The sequence below is a fragment of the Limulus polyphemus genome, unplaced genomic scaffold, assembly GCF_000517525.1.
Source record: "Limulus polyphemus unplaced genomic scaffold, Limulus_polyphemus-2.1.2 Scaffold3951, whole genome shotgun sequence".
Classification (NCBI taxonomy): Eukaryota; Metazoa; Arthropoda; class Merostomata; order Xiphosura; family Limulidae; genus Limulus; species Limulus polyphemus.
In genome coordinates, this window is record NW_013669561.1 from 74,408 (window position 1) to 96,037 (window position 21,630).

The 21,630-nt window shown below is 32.8% G+C and overlaps 1 protein-coding gene across 2 annotated transcripts in view; it reads left to right on the top strand.

Annotated features, from left to right (window-relative positions):
• Nucleotides 1–14,982, top strand: part of LOC106470334 (mitogen-activated protein kinase kinase kinase 9-like) — an 85,907-nt gene extending 70,925 nt beyond the window's left edge. Inside the window, exons 3-9 of one of the 2 annotated variants that reach the window (XM_013930885.2) lie at nucleotides 1,454–1,602; nucleotides 2,490–2,665; nucleotides 3,426–3,672; nucleotides 5,397–5,525; nucleotides 5,855–6,049; nucleotides 6,372–6,638; nucleotides 8,834–14,982. In XM_013930885.2, the coding sequence (XP_013786339.1) occupies nucleotides 1,454–1,602; nucleotides 2,490–2,665; nucleotides 3,426–3,672; nucleotides 5,397–5,525; nucleotides 5,855–6,049; nucleotides 6,372–6,638; nucleotides 8,834–10,062 (2,392 nt within the window). In that variant the 3' untranslated portion in view covers nucleotides 10,063–14,982. The remainder of the gene's footprint in view (nucleotides 1–1,453; nucleotides 1,603–2,489; nucleotides 2,666–3,425; nucleotides 3,673–5,396; nucleotides 5,526–5,854; nucleotides 6,050–6,371; nucleotides 6,639–8,833) is intronic. The other variant, XM_022398952.1, reaches the window with a different exon arrangement.
• The last annotated feature ends 6,648 nt before the right edge of the window (nucleotides 14,983–21,630 follow it).

Here is a 21,630-nt window from a genome sequence, read left to right on the forward strand (position 1 = left end):
AAGCTCTCAATGCAGTATCAGTTTCAAACCGCTGACATAGGACCTTCCCCCTTGTTATAAGTTTAACACTGTCATGTTATAGGCCTGGCCTTTTTGATATAATATAGGTTCCACAAAGATAATAGTTTTTTATATAAACAAGATTGCGTAGATCCAGTAAAAAAGAGCCAAGTTCTCTACTGCTCAGTCTATTATAAAACGATATAAAATCTGTTGTTACATATCATAGTTTGTATTTATTGTTTCTGATGCTTTGCATACTGGTAAATGAAGCCTAGAATTTTGACAGTATGCATATATTTGTTGTTAATTTGTATCGCAGTTCTTAATGAACTAGAGATTTTTTAAACTAAGTTAAGATTTCATTTATCAAATGCAATTAAAAACAGTATATCAAACTTTTCAACTGAAAGCAGACAGAGACAGTACTGTACCCCCCCCCCCCCCTTACTTCCTCTCACCATCACGTTATTTAGTAATGGTTATTTAGTTATCACGTTATTTAGTAAAGGGGCCCTGAAGGACCTGATAAACTTAGGAATTGCCAATAAGGGAAATAACTGTAGGGGGCACAATTACTTTTTATGTGGGGAGGCCCATCTTTTGTAGTCATGCCATTACTCTCACTCCAAAAACTTGGTAGCATACTAAGAGTTATTATAGTACTGCTGGGAATGAGTATGATTGCCCATAGTTTTAACTCTGTGTACAAAGATTTGCATGTTATGACCTTCTAAGAGTGACAATGGATATAGTATTGTATTTGATGTCAAGAGTTATCAGTTATTCATATGACACTACATTGCTTATTTAGTGACAGCTACTAGTAGAGGATAATAAACACCAGATACAGTGTACAGAATGAAATAACTGTAGATATACATTTCAGAAGTTCTAGAGGTTATACAAACTGTATGATGGACAACAGGATTTTTGTTTTTCACATGAACCTCACCTTGCACTTTGACTTATCTGAGTCAGACTGACATCATCAATTCACAGACATATCTTGAGTACAGATACTTTTGTAACAAATCTGATTTTTTGTGACAAGAGACTTGTACATTGTACTAAAGGCTTGTCACATTTCATGTAGATACACATATCAAATTCAGAATTATAGTTAACATTCCTTTTCCAATACAGGGTCCATCTATTGCATTGACCCTGTGCGTGTTAAGTGAAAAGCATTATGCTAATTTGGCACTATTTGATTGGTTGGATGACAGCCACTCATATAAAACTATCAGCACCTGACTATGTTCTGTTTTGTATGGTAGGAGGAGAATGATTCCTTAATGTTTACAATTTATACTCATTTTATTCACTGTTTCTATAGTTATTTCCTTATTTTCATTACTCTGTTATTACTCTGAAAACCATTAACTGATGTTATATTACAGTTAGGTTATATTACTGTGGGAACTATTAAGCAGCATTGTCATGATTACAGTTATGGTGTGCTGCTATGGGAACTGCTAACTGGAGAAACACCCTACAAGGGTTTTGACACCTTTGCTGTTGCCTATGGTGTGGGTGTTCAAAAACTGACCTTACCAATTCCTTCTACTTGTCCTTCTCCTTTTTCAAGAATCTTGAAAGGTAATACAAGTTTTTATAAGTAAGACACAGTTTTCTGTTTGTAGTTTTGTAAATTTTTGTTTATATCATTCCAAGCAGAGTGAACTAGTATTTATATAAAATCCATATTTAAGTATTACAAGAATTATATTCATGTGCTGCCATCTAGTAATAACATTGAATATTGGACTTCACTAATGTTCTAAACAAAAATACGAATATAATATAATTAATAAAATTAAATTAAATCCCATGTGGTAATTACTATGAAGAAAAATTTTAGAAATATGATCTTCTGTTGGATAATTTACATTTAAAAAGAATGAGGATCTGGTAATGGTTTCAATCTTATTCTGTAATGATGATCTTAGCTTTTCCTATAAACAGATGTTTTAGTGACACTTGAGCTCACCTTTTAGTTCAGTTCTATAGCTTTGAATAGTATATACATTCATTATTTTTACTAGTCTGCTTTATTATGCAGTATACTCACTAATGTATTTCAAACAGATCTTTAAAATCATGGTCGGGTGGTTAAGGAGCTCGACTCGCAATCTGCAGGTCGCGGGTTCGAATCCCCATCCCACCAAACGTGCTCGCCCTTACAGCCGTGGAGATATTATAATGTGACGGTCAATCCCACTATTTGTTGGTAATAGAGTGGCCCAAGAGTTTGGCAGTGGGCGGTGTTGACTGTCTGCATTCTCTCTAGTCTAGCACTGCTAAGTTAGTGATGGTTAGTGCAGATAGCCCTCGTGTAGCTTTGCACAAAATTCAAAACAAACAAACAAACTTTAAAATCCTCTTGTGCTTGACCATTATTATAAGTTCAACTTGTGTTTAAGACGTATTAGTTTTTCTCCAGTTTGTAATGATGAATAAAGATAAATCTCTAATATATCATGCAGAATGCTGGAATACTGATCCTCACAGCCGGCCAACTTTTGTCAACCTCCTTACTGACTTAGAAATCATTGCTCACTCACCCTTCATGAGCACACCTCAGGAATCATTCCACACCTTACAGGAGGACTGGAAACATGAAATTGGTGAAATGTTCCATGAACTGAGATGTCGTGATAAGGTGAGAAAAAGTTGTGTTAAAAAATAAAAGATGGCTCATACATGTCACTGTTTGTAGTAGTAGTTATCTCCATGGTCTTGAAAACATTTTAGTAAATGAAGTGAAACTAAGCAATACTCTACAGGTACAACAATTTAAAGAAACAACATTAACTTGGCCATAGTCTTGTGTTTAACAACTTTAACTTGTGGCTGTAAATGGATTGATTTTTAACTGGTATAAATGTGAAAAAAAAGAGTAGAAAAGAAGCAAGTATTCTGAAGTTAAAGAACTATGAGAATGTATTGGTCACAGCAATTTAAAGAAACAACATTAACTTGGCCACAGCATGTTGTGTTTAACAACTTTAACTTGTGGCTGTAAATGGATTGATTTTTAACTGGTATAAGTGTGAAAAAAAAGAGCAGAAAAGAAGTAAGTATTCTGAAGTTAAAGAACTATTGGAATGTATAGATCACAAACGTTTCTATGGCTTAAAATCTTTGTAATTTTATGGTTGTATTATGTCAATATTAAGTTGAAATTAGAGTCTGAATATATATATATTTTCTGTTAAAGCAAAAAATGCTAGGTGAAGTAGGTATTCATGAGAATTTAAATTTGTAAGCACATTTTGAAAAAACATTTTTCCATTAAAATTGTATGTTTGAGTTGAATTTTTATGAAAATATTCAGCTAGAATAAATCTGTGTGGTATTTGGTTGTTTATCTATATTCACTGAATGTATGTGATATTTATATATTGACCTTTGTTGTGTAGGAACTACGTTGCAGAGAAGAAGAACTAAGTAAAGCCATCATCCAACAAAAGATCCAGGAAGAAATGTTGAAGAAACGGGAACAGGAACTTGCTGAAAGAGAGTTTTATGTTTTGGAAAGAGAGCTTAATATCATCTTCATTCAACAACAGCAGGGGAGACCGACTCCTAAAAAAAGGAAAGGAAAGTTTAAGAAGAATCGTCTCAAATTGTTGAAGCATGGAGGCCAGCAAATTAGCATGCCTTCAGGTATTGTATTATCTGTACTATTGGGATAGCCTAAAGAAAGAAAAATTTTAATTAAATTGTCTCAAGAAGCTGAAGGGTATATATAGATTAGCAAATTAGCATGCCTTGAGTTACTGTGAAATTTGAACTTTTGGTTACAGATATCTCGTGATAAAGTAGCCAACATTAGTACCATTGGTTATAATCAGGTAGTGCTGATAAAATGACCAGATAAAAATGTATTATTTAACTGTTCAAGTTTTAATGTAATGTTAACCAATTCTTGTTGTTTGTTAAGAAGATGACCAGTTAATGGCTAGATGATATAATCCGGGTTTCGATGCCCGTGGTGGGCAGAGCACAGATAGCTCATTGTGTAGCTTTGTGCTTAAATACAAACAAACACATTTTGACTTCTTTATTAGGAACCTGCTCATCAATAATGTCATTTGAAGGCAGGTTACCTACATCGATCAGAATTTAAGTTAAATCAGTAATGAATATAGCTAATTTGATATACCATTCTTACTGGAAGTATGTAAAGTCATTGATTCATTAGTTGGGTACCTTTGCTGTTAATAATATTTTCATCATAAGGTTCAGTATCATAGGCTAGTCATAAAACCAAGTACTAAGGTAACAAGGCAAAGTAACTAGTCTAATAAAAAGTATGTATGAATACAAACAAATAAATATATTGTTGCGTCAGCGAGGTCACGGGACTAGTGTGACGCCACCTATTTTCTAGAAGTATCTTGTTCCTTCGTGAATGCCCTAGCATTTACTACATATATGTTTTTCTGGTATATAAATAAGACGCTCACAACGTGACGGGATAATGTGTGTTAGTAGACAGTGAGTAATTGATCTGCAGTCAGAGAGTATTATTGAGCATGTTCGTTGTTATAGCGTTTGTTTTAGTGCGATTGTTCAAATTAAGTGTATCGTAAAGTTATATTTGGAAAGAATAAACCAGTTTTATTAAGTAAGGACTTGTGTCGCTAAAGTTTCGTCGGAACGAAGTTACGGAAAGTTAATTAACAAACGGAGACGTAACAATATCAAACATTTTAATCATTACTGTTAATAAAATTAATGTTAAAAGAAGTGTAGACTAAATAATTTAAAACAGCACTTCTGCAATATATTTATTGTATAAACACAAGCACTTCTGCAATATATTTATTGTATAAACACAAGCACTTCTACAATATATTTAGTGTATAAACACAAACACTTCTGCAATATATTTAGTGTATAAACACAAGCACTTCTGCAATATATTCATTGTATAAACACAAGCACTTCTGCAATATATTCATTGTATAAACACAAGCACTTCTGCAATATATTTATTGTATAAACACAAGCACTTCTGCAATATATTTATGGAGATGAAAAATAACAAGTTAAATTAATAATAACAACGTACAATAAGTAGTAAACATATTGCTACTTCTATTAAAATATGTAAGTTATATAATTTACTAAACATACTTTAAAATGTGTCTGACCCAACTAATCCAATTTCAACAATGCACATGGTCAATTTACAGAGTGACAACTGGAGATAATAAATAAAATTTCACCCAAAGAACTAGCCGAGATATGACTCGGTATTATTTTCACATTGTGTATTTAAGTTTTAAAACTATTGTTTTGATGACAGTTTTGAATACAGTCTTTATAAGAAGCATGTGTTTTCTGAATAATGAGAAGAAGTGTAACTTATTTTTCTCATACAGACTTCCGACACAACATTACAGTTCAACCCAGTCCTACAATTCGGCCAGACCTGAAGGCTCTACGTATGCCCTCTAGTCCAGAAAGTCCTCCAGCATCCCCTAATCATCCACGGTTACGAGCATATGCTTGTAAGTGTTTTTATATGTTTTCTTATTTACAAAAATACTATTTAAGTTCTGACATCTGCAAATTATTTTAAAATATTTTAAAAAAGTGTTACTTGTTTAAGATATACAGAATTCTTTTAGCGTGTCTTTCTTGTCTTCAGTTAGAAATGTTTAATGTATTTCTTTGAAGTCTACATCTGTCATTGGTTTAAATAGTGTGTATAGCTACGTTGGTTTTTCTTCCTGGCTTTATCCAAACATTGTTATTTTTTCTGTAAATATCTACATTAGATTGTTTTGCTTCACCATAAACAAAGCTAACAACCTTACTTTCTACCTCTTATAACCAGTGCCAGCTGATGGTGTTAAGGGCAAAACCTGGGGACCCAGTACCGTCCACCAAAAAGAGCGCGGGTATTCTAGACAAAGACTGCTAATAGATGAAAATAAACGCTGGTCAAAGAGTGCTCCAAATCTTGAAAAGACTCAGCGGGGGTCTTTTCCAGTAGGTGGAGTGTCTAATATTGGAGCTCTCCATGAAATTGGTAGGTTAACATGACATCTTGACTATTAAAAAAACATTAAAACATAAGAATTGGTATTCTTGAATACATGGGGTGTTACATTTCATAAACATGAAAAAGAAAAGTAAAAAAATGGAAGATGTGAACAAGACATGGTACTTTCATATTGTAACATTGTGTTATTTTGATGTTTCTGTCTTTCTTTCATTCTTTAAGTTAATGTGGATACAAGAATTCTGTGTAAACTTAGTCAAAACATCTTGTTAGAAACTTAATTCTTTGTGGTGTCTATAAAGTAGAGTTTGTTTAGTGTTCTTCCATTTAGATGGTATACTTTGTCTAGGGGCAGAAGAAGAAATACTTGATGATATGGGATCTCCTCGGCATTACGGGTCTTATAATGGAACTGTAGCTGGTGACTCTGGTAGTTTAAAAAGATCTGGTTCTAAGCTGCTTGATTCTATGATATGTAACCTTGGTGCCATGCTGGCTGGGGTGGGTGCAGGGTTTGACATACGTGTGGTGAACCAGTCCCACCTCCATCCAAGATTAACACCCTCAAGGACAGAGGAGGAAGAGGACGAACGTCGATGGTGGTACAGAGAACCTAGTGAGCTATGATTTCAAATGTTATCACTTCTCATAAAATAAAAGTAAATTTTAATGTTACGATTGTTAATACTTGTATGTTAACTACCAAACAAAAGTTTTTTACCTGTGAAATGACCAAAAACACACGAAGCTAACTGGGTTTAAATATTTTTGATAATATATTGAACTTTAACTGTGAAAATAGCTCAAAACATACAGTAACTACACAAACCTTTTTATCACATTTTTAATATGTATTTATAATTGATAATTTTCACCTCATTTTACAAAAAAGTAGTTACACACAAACATTGGCAGAATTGTGTTGAGAACTTAATAATAGATTATCAGTTGTAAAAAAAATTTATGATTTTGTAAATAGTGGGGAAAAGGTACAATTGTGTAAGCAGGGAAGAACTTTACTGAGAAAAAAAATGTCATAAACTGTGAAAAAATAAATGTCCAAACTGTGGTAAAATATAAGATATGAGAATGTGCAAATAGTAGTAAAACTTTATAAGAAAATATTAATGTAAGCAATAGTAAAATATAAAAATGTGCAAATAGAATTGTATTAACCCTACGTGCATGAGGTCGGTCTACTGGACTGAGCCTGTAGTGTAGAAGTAATGTTTTATTTCATTCTCAATTTACTTATTGTATCTTCAAGAAGTTTGATAAGCTTTTAGTAAACATTACAAGTATTTTTATACAAAAAATCAGAATTTCTAGTAAAGCATTTCTTCTAAAGATTTGTCACTGAATTTACTTTAGTCAGTCTGACTCAGACTGTAACTAGTCTGAGTGCAAGGTGATTTTCATGTTAAAAATAAGAATACGTTTTTCATTTGCATAACCTCTAGAACTTCCTAAGTGAATATCGAAGTTTTTTTCAGTAAAACTTTATATTTTATCTCTTATTTTCTGTATTCTAACATTCTATGGGCTTGGTCCATTTGACTAATCTGATAACTACCACAAAAACAAAAAATAAATAAATTTAAATTACCCTTGTTTCTTTCTAGAATGACTGCAGGCTGTAGTAGAAAATCACAATTTTTTTTCTTAAACAGCCTAAGACTTGTAACAATTAACAACTGTTTTCATTTAGTTTTATTGTTTTATTCTTCCTTGAACCATTTGTAACTATCATGAATAGCAATAAATCAGCCAGTTGAAGTACAGACAGTCTAGGGTAAATATAATTTCAGGTTACATCATATGGCATCTAAGTATGTTCCTTTAGAGTTACTCAAGGCAAAAACAAATTTATTTATTTACTCTTGGTAGAAAACGTATATCAATAAATAAGAAATAAACATAAAAGATAAATAAGTTAGTACTTCAAGATTGAGGCCTTTTGCTCTCTGAAACCAGTTTTCATTAACCTTAAATTTTTGTTGTTAAGTTGGATGTCCAAAAATAATTTGTGTTGCATTTTAAACACAAACAATAATTCAAAGAATAAAGCAGAACTCCTCCTCATAATTTATCTAACTTTATAATTGATGTATAGAAAAAGGTTAACAATTTCATTATTTACTGGATCACTGACTTCAGTTTCCAGTCTATTAAATGTTTTACTGAAATAAAATAAAGATATCATAATCATTTAGCTTACAAAATGGCCTTCCTGTTGGTTATAAACATGCACTCTTGACAAGTAAGTGTAAGTAAATAAGTAGTTTGTAAAGCAATGAAGAGGTGGAAAAAGTTTCTCTGGTGAGTGTAACAACTTTGTTGATATCTCAGAAAATAAAGAAGGTAGGAAGTTCTTATTTTAAATTCTGTTCTGTCAGTATCTATAGTTGGTGTTTCTATTTGGTGGACATTCTGAAACCCATATAAAGAAAGAAAGAAAACCTAAAACAAAGAATTAGGACCTGAGAGGGATCACATGACATGGACAAGTGGAGACTGAGAATTTTTTAAATATTTCCTTTTGAAATAAAGAAATTAAAACTTTTATATAATATTATATTTTAATAATTATGTTTTTATTCCAAGTTTACTGACATCTTTAGTGATAATGAAGCTGCTTAATTACATTTTGGAAAAGCTCATAACGTGCATTTTGACTCCCACCCTTGCACATAGGGTTAAGAACATAGTAACATTAAAATACTGTGCTTTTCTGTTTTTTCTTGTAATACTGTTATCTAATTTAATTGCTTAGAACATGTGAATAATGAATGATCTTGTTATTCATTTAAGGCATCTCGTATTGTCTTGGACCAGAATATGAGTTTTCATCTGCTTCTGGTTATGCTCATAATACTTACCATGGTCATTCCCGACACTATAGACCCAGCATTAGCTTCGAAGTTGGCGGAACACCTCTACGATTTACAGATTCTCCACAGCACAATCCAAGTATTGGATCCGGTGGATCATACACCCCACAAGTACAGAGTCCACGTAGAAAATCCTCCAGTGCCAGTAATGACAGTGAGCATGCCTTTACCAGTTCCAGCTCAGGCATAGGTCCTTCGCCCATGGGTATGCCACCTCCCATGGGAGAGAGGTACTTGGACTATAATCGTCAGGACAGCTATCAAGCTCTCCACAGCCATTACACTGAATATGGTCCACCTTACCACTACTACCCAGAATATCGAGGTCCAAATGTGGAGTCCACCTACTACATTGAAAGGTTCTATCAAGATCCTTCAAGACCTGAAGTTTATCATGTTGAGAGAATTTATCCTGAGTTTATGCGTCATCAAGAAGGCTACCACGTGTATGAAAATCCCACCTCGTCGATTCCCTCAGGAAATATTCCATCTGTAACCTCAGCTCAACCTTGGACCCCTCAGAGAATGGCTTATGGACATCATCGTACTCCATCCAATGTATCTAATGCTTCAAATACGTCATCATCTAACATCAATCCTTCTTTTCACATGGATGACCATGAACACAATATACCTCGGCCACCAACGCCACCTCCTCCTCCATCACACACTATGGGATATCATTATCCCCCACCACCTCCCCACTTAGGAACTCCAAGACGTCAAACCAGCCTCGATTCCTTCCCTGATCGACCTCTTACTCTAGACATTCCAGGAAGGTATCGGCCAGCTCCCATTTCTAAACTAAAAACTAACATAGGACGAACCTCACCACATGGGTGGGCCCCTTCTTCCAGTGGAGGTGGGACTCCCACCAATTCTAACCCTCCTGATTCTAGCACATGGTCAACCTCTGAGGAGAGTTCTAGTATTTCCCGTGTTCGGTTTCAAATGGGAAGCAGCCAAGAAGAACCTACACGAATTAGTAGAGCAATAGGAACTTCTGGAGATGAGAAGACTCTACTTGACCTGCCGGCAGAGGGTCAATCTCAGGATGGAACCATTCCACTTACTGCCATGATGCAAATTTCTAACTTTAGAAACCAGAGACTGGCTTTTCAAGATAGAGAAAAAGACTTTCTGTCATAGTGTAAAGTTCCAGAGTGGCACGCATGAAGTGACCTGAACACTATCAGACTTTCTGACAATGTGCCGAATTAGTGATGATACTTAACCATACTGTATTTAACCATTGTGTCACTTACAACATTCCATCATTAGTACTTGTAATTAGCCTTAATGAAGTTCGCTGCTTTCAGCTACTTATCATGGGTTGATTTGAGAAGTGTGACATGTGGTGTTCCTCTTTTTCAGGTTGTGAACTACTAGTAGGATCATTTTTCTCTCTCTATATGTAATTGTAAAATATAGGTTTGAACTTCCAGCCCTGTATCTCTTTGATACAAGCTAATGAGAGCACTGAAAAGGTCTTAAGTAAATTTGATGTCTTTATAACTTTTCACTTATTGAAATGAATGTAAAAATCAAGCCATTCACTTTTTTTTTCTCCCGTTCCCTCTCAAAAATCATTGTATAGGAATTTTTGAATTCTATTAGTTCTCTGTATAGAATGAGACTACTTCAGTTATTGTCTGGGTTTATATGTTTATAATTCGTATGTAAATCAATTTTAATTAACTTAGAAGCTTTATGGATACTTTTATTTCTTTAATAATTAAGTGCGAAAAAAAAAGGATATTTCTTTTAGTGGATTTTCTGGTTGAATCAGTGAGGGAAGATGCTTCATTCCATGTAAGTTGCAGAATAGTTCTCAATCTGCCAGGTCACACTTTTATACAGTAGGTCAGGTGCCATAAGGTATTGGTACATGATACATATAAACACCATAACACCCAATTTTAATTGAAACCACAAACACCTTTACTAACTTTGTGTAGTTCAGCACCGTAAAAAAGACTTATGACTAATAAACTGCTAACTACGTATTTGTAACCTTTCTTCTCTTGTATCTTGAGCTCTAGTCTTTGTTTATCAGGTGAACATTAGCCTTAGAGGGTATGCACCTTCAATATACCCCTTACGTAGTGATCAATCTGTAGCCTTCAATATGCCCCATAAGTAATGACAAATCTGTAGCCTTCAATATGCCCCATAAGTAATGAGAAACCTGTAGCCTTCAATATGCCCCATAACTAATGAGAAACCTGTAGCCGTCAATATGCCCCATAAGTAACAAGAAACCTGTAGCCGTCAATATGCTCCATAAGTAATGACATCTACAACCTTCAATATGCCCCATAAGTAATGACATCTACAACCTTCAATATGCCCCATAAGTAATGAGAAACCTGTAGCCTTCAATATGCCCCATAAGTAATGAGAAACCTGTAGCCATCAATATGCTCCATAAGTAATGACAAATCTATAACCTTCAATATGCCCCATAAGTAATGAGAAACTTGTAGCCGTCAATATGCCCCATAAGTAATGACATCTACAACCTTCAATATGCCCCATAAGTAATGAGAAACCTGTAGCCGTCAATATGTTCCATAAGTAATGACAAATCTACAGTGTTTAATATGCTCCATAAGTAATGAGAAAGCTGTAGCCTTCAATATGCTCCATAAGTAATGACAGATCTGCAGCCTTCAATATGCCCTGTAAATAATGACAAATCTCTGTAAATTGTGTTTGAAATTTACTTTACTTTTCAAAGTACTTTGGAACTATTTGAAAATAAAATACTTATTCTATAGAGTATAAACTGTTAGTCAGCCATAAAACAGTGTTCCCAAGTGTAGTTTATCAGCTGATAACTCCATCCGGGTTTTGCCTACAGTAATAAAAAACTACTTTTTTCTTTTGTTTCGTACTCTACTCAGTCAAGTTAAGTATTATTGATTGTTATAATTCTTAAAAATGAAGTAAAGTAGTGTTCTTTCTCGTACTCAGTTTCAAGGTTTTGTAGATCAGTCATTATCTGGGACAAGCATGATTTCATTAAAGGTCATTGTTTATCATTAAAATAACATAGAGTATCTGCAGTTTAAAAAACACAGAGCTACTTTAGTTTAACCAGCCAGACATGATGAGGGTATGGTTGGTGTCAAGAATGAACTAGCCAGTTAAATTTTTTTTTAGTACTCAGGTTAACATTTCAAGTGATTTTTTTTAAAAGTTTCTTATGTTAAAATTCTAATTTCCTCTTATAGTATTTGATAAAGTTAAATAACCAGTGTTACAAATATTGATCATCTAATTTCCATTTCATACTGTGCATAACCCTAAGGCTACCTTGTTTACATTCTCTCTGCAGATTCTGTGTAATATGTTTAGATTTAACAGTATGAATTAATCCAGGAAGGCCTACCCTGCATTTTTAATAGATATTGTTGTCAACAGCCAAGATTCAGACTTTCTTTGTGCAAAATAAAGTCCTTATATATTAGTTTAAGTAGCATTAACTGATCTAAGAGAATTTTCTCCTCATTTTATAATTGGTTCTATGGTCATTGACAGTGACTCAGCACTTCTGTCTTGTAAAATAAGGAGCTTGCGTATTAATTTCAACAATGCAAGCTGTTTCTAAGAGAGCCCAAACCTCATTGTTAGTTTACACTATTGTTGCCAACTAGAACTTAGCCTTTCTGTTGCACGAAACGTGGAACTTCTTACCTTAAACTTATCAGACACTGAGTAAAGAAGCTACCCTCTTAAAGATCAAACAGATGAAGAATCTCAATACAATATGGGTGTGACATAACTTGTCACTATATTATTTTTGTGTGTGATGTTTAGTTTTCAAAGTATTAAGCACTTTTGCAGCTAGAGAAAATGATGAGCAATACAGGACATGCTACTTCACTTGTTTGTTTTTTTAACTCTGTCAACCGTTGCATATGAAGTTATTTTTCTTGTGGTTACTTGCTAAGTCTGTTAATGAAATCCCTAGTTTAGTTATCAACAAATAACCTAAAAAAATCAAAAGCATTTTTGTGAATAACTAATTTATGTTTGAGTTCTATATTTGTATATGTTTGATTTAATCTATTGGGACCATGTGTCTTAGTTTGACCAGTTATATATATAAATAGAAAGTTTGTGTAGATGTATGATCTTTCTTAACAGTTTCAGAGACAGCACTCTCAGGGCTTACGTTAGCTAGAAATATCAGTCAATGAATTACAGTGTTTTGTACATGAAACACTTATGGTCTGCTATTTGAAACAGAAAATAAGTATATTGCCCAGAGAATTATGAAAATAAGAGAGTTCTAACAGTTATATAGGTAAGTTATGCCTTCTGTCACAAATCACATTTTATTATTTCAAAATTATTACAATGTACTTGTAGTTTGGTAGATTTATGAAACTGTAAAAATTCAGACTGAGGTCTTAATTTAGACTACTTTATTAACAAATTATAGAGAAGATAAAGAATCCCTATTGATTTATTTCTTATTCTAGGTAAGGGTTTGGTTTAAACTCTTCTTCAGACTAGGAACATTTGACTGTATAAGATATTTCTAGAAGATGTAGTATAGGGGAAATTTCCCCACCGGCCATAGAAAATGATCCTTAGTCATAGTGTTCATTGGAACAGAAATGAGGTAAAGAAAAACAAAACGTTTGTAAGCACCAGTAATACTTGTACTTGTGTTCCTCATTTGTTGGTTGTCAGAAGTAATATTTAAAGTAAACAAAATGTTGTGAGAAGGAAATGATATATTGATGTAAATAGTTAGTTCTTCATCATCGGCAACAACACAACAGTAAGACATATTTATTGATCCAAGAAGTAGGAATCTAAAATGGATTGAATGATTTTTTTTTTCTTTTTGCAATCATGTGTTTCTCTTCCACCAGCTACGTTTGATGGTCCGCAAATACTAAATGCTGTAATTTGCTGTCAGTAAGCCTTCTGCATATTGGATCTCCTACTGTATGTGATAGTCTGAGAAAAGATAAGCATTTATAAAGACAGAGAAGTCATTAATAAAATTTACATAGATAGTATAACTTCATGATTATTATATAGTAATAATAGCACAGACACTTTGATTAGAATTTTTTTTTTAAATAAGATACAGTGTTTGGAATCTGGAGACATTTTTCATACTTCAGAAAACAAGTAGAAAAGATAAATAAAACTAGAAATTTTAAGCATAGAAACAGACACAAAGATTTAACATGAGAAGATACGCAGTGATGAATTTTGTGCTGTTTTACACTAGAAGTTACAGAGGATAGGAAATTAATAAATCTCAGTAATTCAGTCTTTATTAAAAAATTATGATTTGATTATAATTTAAAAATCCATTTCTTTATTTTCCTAAAAAGCTGTTGATTAGAGCATCAGAATAGAACTTGTAGTATGATGAAAATTTTTTTTTTATGCTCAGTTTAGAATTTGTGTTGCTAAGTGTTACATAACTAATAGTGATAATTAAGGACTTATGTTGCTAGGTTTTTACCTATCCTGTACTGATAATTGAGGACTTGTGTTGCTCGGTTTTACCTATTCTGTACTGATAATTGAGGACTTGTGTTGCTAGGTTTCACTAAGTAAAATTGATAACTAAGGATTTATATTATTGTGAGTTACTTAACTTGTGTTTTTACTGAAAACATGAATTTTTGGGAACTATCTGACCAAATTTGATGTTGAGGACTTGCCTTGCTGGGTGTTATTTAACGGGAGTGAATAGCTAGGTACATGCAGTTGGTGTTACCTAAATGGTGTTTAACAGCATCTTTTAATTAAGAGAGTCATGTCAACAGTTGTGATCAGAACTTTATAGTTGCAGTCTATTCAAGTGAAACATTGTGTCTGACCTTGACTCTTGTCATTGTAACAACAAAAAAACTATGCATTCATAAATCTGCTGTTGTCATTGATTGATTCACTTTTTATTTTTGTGCTGTGTCTTCCACACTAACAATTAACCTCTCTACTTAACCTCACCTTAATGTTGACTTCGAATTCAAGTCGATCTGTACAGTATCCTGCCTTGAAGTACATTAAATTGTTATTTACAGCCTGAAATGTATGTCTGTGTCATCTCTGTAAAGATAACACTGCTTATACAACATGCATTCAGTAACTTATTTGTGGAACTCATCATTAGTGTTTCATTTCTATAACTAACTTTTCATACAACACATTCAGTAACTTATTCATGGAACTCATCATTAGTGTTTCATTTCTATAAGTAACTCTTCGTACAACACATTCAGTAACTTAATCATGGAATTCATGAATAGTGTTTCTTTTCTATAAATAACTCTTCGTACAACACATTCAGTAACTTATTCATGGAACTCATCATTAGTGTTTCATTTCTATAAATAACTCTTCATACAACACATTCAGTAACTTATTCATGGAACTCATCATTAGTGTTTCTTTTCTATAACTAACTCTTCATACAACACATTCAGTAACTTATTCATGGAACTCATCATTAGTGTTTCATTTCTATAAATAACTCTTGGTACAACACATTCACTAACTTATTCATGGAACTCATCATTAGTGTTTCAATTTTATGACTTGCACTCATTATTAGTGTTTCTTTTCTGTAACTAACACTACTCATACAATACATTCAGTAACTTATTCTTGGAACTCATCATTAGTGTTTCATTTTTATAACTGATGCAACTTGCAAAACACATTCAGTGATTCTTGTGTAATGATATTCAGTGTAGTTTCTCAGCTTCTGATCTAAATTGAGTGATTTTTCACCAGTTTTTGAAGTACTTTATTTGATTCACTTACTTAGAAAATCTAATATAATTTTTATTACTTGTATTTAAAGAGTTTCCAATACTTTCACATTTTATTGTGATTTCAATATGTTTAATACCAGATGCACTTAAGGTATGATCTCTAAACATTTTAGGTTGGCTTGGGGGCTTACCCTTTAAGCATCATACTTTGTTTAGCTAAATAAATTTTAAGACTATTGCTGTGATAATTTTCTTTGGTGTAGGTGAACAAAGTAAGGGTGATATTGATTATTGATAATGGTTTAGTTTTTCTGGGCAATTTTAATGTATTTTTGTGTGTCTTTATAAGATTTTTTGAGATCATAGATATTATTTTTATACATTCCATAGGTTATAAATAAAAAGACTAAATAAATAGAAGGACTTCACCCTGTTATTCCATTTTTCTTCATTTATTAAAATATTTTAATTTAATCTCTTACTTTTGTGTTTTTGAAAAGATGTTTTTATATTAATTAATATGATAATTTATGTTGAGAAATTGTTAAAACTTCCACTAGAAAGATGAAGAAGCCTAATTTTAATGATTCTATATTTTTTACAGTTTGTAAATGGTACAAAAATAAATACAAATATAGTCCACTTGTGTAATCATGATGTTTGTGAACTCCGGTTGTTTGGCATGTTTCTAACATTCTACTATTTCCTTCATTGTGTTGTAGAGAAGTTCTTTGGATTAACCCTATATAACAAATTCTTCCTACTCCAATCAGTGTCACAGCTGCTGCTATCAGACATTATTAGTTTGTTAAGGTGAGTTGTATTGGTACAAAATAGATTTCTCAGTCAACCATGCTGGTCTTGTGGTTTCACCATGCTTGTTCAAAGAGTGCAAGCATTTTAGTGTTTTGTGTGGAGATGTTGAAAGCCTTTATGAATGAAGACAAGCAGCTGAAGAAGAGTATTGTATTTTATTATATTGATTATTTACTACATTATGTAAAACAGCTAACAATTTTTATGTAAATAATAAAAATATATACTTAGCTAATATGGGTTTCACTTTTTTATCGAAATGTGGCCATACCTTTTAGATATATATGCATTTATTTTTTTTTTTGTTTTTTTGAGGGGGTATTTTATTAAAATACAGGATATTTGCCATTTTGACACTGGAATGGTTGTATAGGAATGATTAAAGGTAGTATTTATAAACACATTTGCTCACCATGTGTTATTTTCTTATGGTTCCATGAAAAAGGTTTCTAAGGTAGTTTTATGCTTTTATTCAAACTCATTTTGTCTTATTTAAATATATCATTTTTATGCTGGACATTATTAATACACACACGGAAAAAACTAGATTAGTTAGGATTATAACAGGTTTTAAAATAAAATATCTGACAAAAAGGTCTTCAGTTACAAACACTAAATTGGGAATACAACAAATTCATTACGCACCAAAGTAAACGTTTCAGTGAAGACTGATGAAGCTTTAAAAAGTTATATTAAAATACAAATTAGGTAAGTCCAGACTTTTAACTATATAATTTTCACTAGATGGCGTTACGTGAACTAATAGTTAAAAAGACTAGTGCATTTTGTATTTTCAAATTTGTTGGAAATCATGAATTCTCTTAAGAGATTTAAATAGTTGAAATAATTATCACATAAATTTTAAGACTAACTACGAATGCGAAAATCCTTCTTCTAATTCAAACTAAAACTAGTGTAAATATACTTAGTTCTGTGTTTTCTGCTTACTCCTAAGTGATTTTAATAAGGCTACAGAATATAGTCCAAAAAAGAATGGTACTCGTAGCGATAACATGATAAAAGTTGACAAATTGCTATAAGTGTAATTACCCATCATATTTGTGGACTATATATTTATTTTAATGTTTTGTTCACTGGAGGGAGGTTATATATATATACACACACACATGGTTTAATAATTGTGTGAAACCTAGAAGTTCCGGGAAAGTTTAGGCCACTGTGGAATATCAAAAGGTACTGTAGTAGGTAGAAAGTCAGTACAGTATACAAATTCTAGATTGAAAGAGTTAGATTTGATTAATCATTTCGTTGTCAGTTAAAGAGTTATTCAGTGAGAGTTCTGTTCGTTAGAGATCCAGTTAGTAAGTTAGCCATTGTGTTTGTTATTAATCGAAATCTGAGGCAATATTTGCAAGGTAGGTGTACATTAGTTTTGGAATTTCTGTTGAAACCTTAATTTGTTATCTTTGAATGGACTGGTGTCTATTATTTTTACCAAATAAACAAAAAAATTATACTTATAATCATGACACGATACAAGTTAACATTACTATATTATGGTATATTTAAGGGCAGCAAAGGATCTGTTTCCATTTAGGCTGTCTCATCCCCTAAAGTAAACGACTCAAAGTAAGCCCCATTTATTCCCCCTCACCTATAGAGATAATTTTTAAATAAGCATTTTATCAGATGCTTTTAAAAAATCAACATGAATCCTTACCCTCATTTATTTAAGCAGTAACTTCTTCAAAGAATGTCAAAAGATTAGAAAGATAAGATCTTACCATAGTAAAACCATGTTGACTATCCATCAACATTTGAAACTTTGTTAAATCGGTTTGTAAATCATCTTTTATGAGACTTTCAAAAACTTTTCTGAATACTGATACAAGACTAATAACACTGGACAACAACATATTTGCTACCGGAGAAAACTCAACGAATGTGGGCTAATATGATGATGCTGATTTCATAAATTTAGTCAGACTTTTTTTCATCACCTCTAGATTTTGAGTTATTTTAATTTCTCAATATTTTATCAGCACTATGCAATATACCATACAATCAAGTCAGTACAAAAGATTTATGTTATGAAATTACTTGAGCAGTTTTATGTGTGAAAGGCATACATTTTTAATAACTTAAAACATTGTATTGTATTGGTGTAAAATTCCAAATATATTGTTCATATATATGCTATTTGTTATCAGTATAATATGTAGTGAATTGCTCCACTTTTGCTTCATTCCCACACTCACCTACTCCGCCTGGGAATCACGAAACCCTCACATGCTCAGTTTGCTAGAACATTCGAGAAGTCCTTCGACTGAGCTTAAAAGGGGCAGAGTCAAGCGCCTCCCACCCACTCAATTATCACTTCACCTTGCTCCGTGCAGAATCAACAAAACAAAGTCTGGTCTTTTTCTTGCATCATACCTGTAAATAATAAAATTCTAGAAAACTTTGTTTTTTAAAGTCTTTTAAACTCTAGTTCTGTAATAATAAATTCTTTTGTATTTCTTAGAAAATCATTTGATATGCTAGCTGCCTCCATTCCAAGTAAAGTCCGAATTTGCAAAAATCACCCTAACAATTTCTGCTACGTTTGTGGAAAATATATTACAGTTATATGAAGGGAAAACATCACACACAAGGTAAAGGTAGCTCTATACCTCTATTTTGGGTGTAAAATTGGTGACCAAGAAAAACATTGGGCTTCTCATGTGTGTTGTGCAGTTTGCACATCTGGCTTGACATAGTGGCTAAATGAGAGAGCAAGTATGCCATTTGCAGTTCCCATGATATGGTGAGAGCCTAAAGATAATCTAACTGACTGTTATTTTTGCATGCTTAATGTTTCTGGATATTCAGGAAACTAAACAAAACATTAAATATCCAGATATTGCATCTGCAATGAAACCAGTACTTCATGTGGATGGTCTTTCAGTGCCACATCCACCAACGAATTGGGAAACAGAAGAGTTAAATGATCTGATTCGTGGCTTGTCTCTATCAAAGCAGCATGGGGAATTATTTGGCTTTTGTTTACAGCAATGGAATTTATTAGCTCCAGGGACAAGAGTTTCAATTTATCAAGTCCCCATCAAAGTCTTGTTCATCATTACAGCATGCAAGATAGTTTGTGTTTCTGTACAAATGATAGCCCACTAATGGAAGAATTAGGTACTGTACATCATACTCTAGAATAGTGACTTTTTATTGAGTCTTCTAAAGTTACTCTGATAGCTATATTTTAGCACAATGGGAAACTGAGCCATCGATTCCTGTTGCTTATGCTGTGAAGGTGAAAAAACCTATTAAAGCATGCTGAATATACATTCTTAAATAAAATTTTCAACGAATAATGTTATTAATGAAAAGGTTATTTTCACGATATATAAGAATATTTTGAATAAATCTATCATAACTCGAAAACTAGATGTGATCAGTAATATTCAACACAATTTTTAGAATAAGCATCGTCAAACAACTCGGAAACAATTGCATTTTTTCAAGTAATAAGTTTTTGTTGTTGCACAGTGAATACAATAGGCTTATAAGTACCTGGAAAATTTTTTATCACTTTGCTTGAAAAGAGTAACATTAGCTAACTACCAGTCTATCGGCATCTACAATTTGCCCCCCCCCCCCCCACAGTGGCACAGCAGTATGTCTGCAGACTTACAACACTAGAAACCAGGTTTTGATACCTTTGGTGGGCAGATAGTTTATTGTGTAGCTTTGTGCTTAAATTCAAACAAACAAACACTATTAAAAGACTTACAAAAAATATTAACAAGTGGCTCACATCTCTAATGCTTAACCTCCTTCAAAACCCGTAGGAAAATAGTATCTGCTCCAGAAGCCATATCGATATTGTTCTTTAAACTTCCCAATTGTTTTTATAACAAACTCAGAATGTGATAATCTTGTCCAACCTTGTTTCTATCTAGTAGTTTTCAGGATGAGGAACACTGCTTAAATCTTCATTAGTAAAAACCGAATTAAAAGTAGAATTTAGTAACCCAGCTATTTCATAGTAACCAGAAATTACTCTTCTTAATCATCCATCAAAGGTCCTACTACTATTCTAATACTTTGCTTTATCTTAATCAATTTATAGGTTATTATAACATTGTTCTTTCATTGGCGGGTTCTTTTAAATTATCCAGTGAAGATAATTCAATCGCCCAGTCCACGTAACAGTAATTTACTTTACTTCCTTCTCCAATGTTCCAACAAACTTGAAGTTGAACACTTGTGCACTGCCGTAAATCGCTGTAGGTCTACGTTATAAATTGCATTAAAGTAAAAAAAAATAAAAAATAACTAACTTGTAAAAAGCAACCACGATAGCAAACACACTAGCTGGTTCATTCTCGATCTTCAAAAAAACATCCTATACACTTAACTGTTCAGTATTTTAATCTACGTTCGAATGCGTTATGATAAAATATGATGTCAAATCTTGGAACTTTCTTAGCAGCCTACCCACAACTCCCTCTAGCTAGCAAATTATATAATTGAAAATATAACTTACAACACAGTATTTAAAGAAACCCTTACTGTTAATTTGTATATATTCAACCAACATTATTTTCAGATACACTTTTCAATTTTCTAATGTACTTTTTGACCAAATATTTAATCTCCAATAATCATCTAGGTCTCCCATCATAACAGTTAAGAACAAAGCTACACACAACTTTGCTGTGCCACCAATAAAAAAAAATAAAAATGGAAACCCAATTTTTAGCATTATAAGGCTTCAGGCTTGCCGCTGAGCCTCTGGTGAGTGGGAGGATTTTCTCTTTAAGGAACATCTGATCACTAAAACTGGATTTTCTGCCATTACTGAGAAGAAGACACTTGTTACAAATATTCCATGATTTAAAGTTCGAACAAACGTGGTCTGGATGTCATTAGTGGAGTTACTCACCCAATATATACATTTTATGACTTGTTCAGTGTTCATTTACGTAGATCTAATATCTCCTCTACTCTAGATCTACGAAGAGATTCTCAAAGGATTCTCGTGTTTCAAGATTTGTTAACACACTAGGGAAATGGTCGAATTGATTTTCTATTAGAGAAAGCCATTTTCAATATTTCCTTGTATGTTGTGAAGTTAAAATGCAATGTCGGTTTTTTGTGACATTTTTTTTCAACGTATGATGTATTTTCA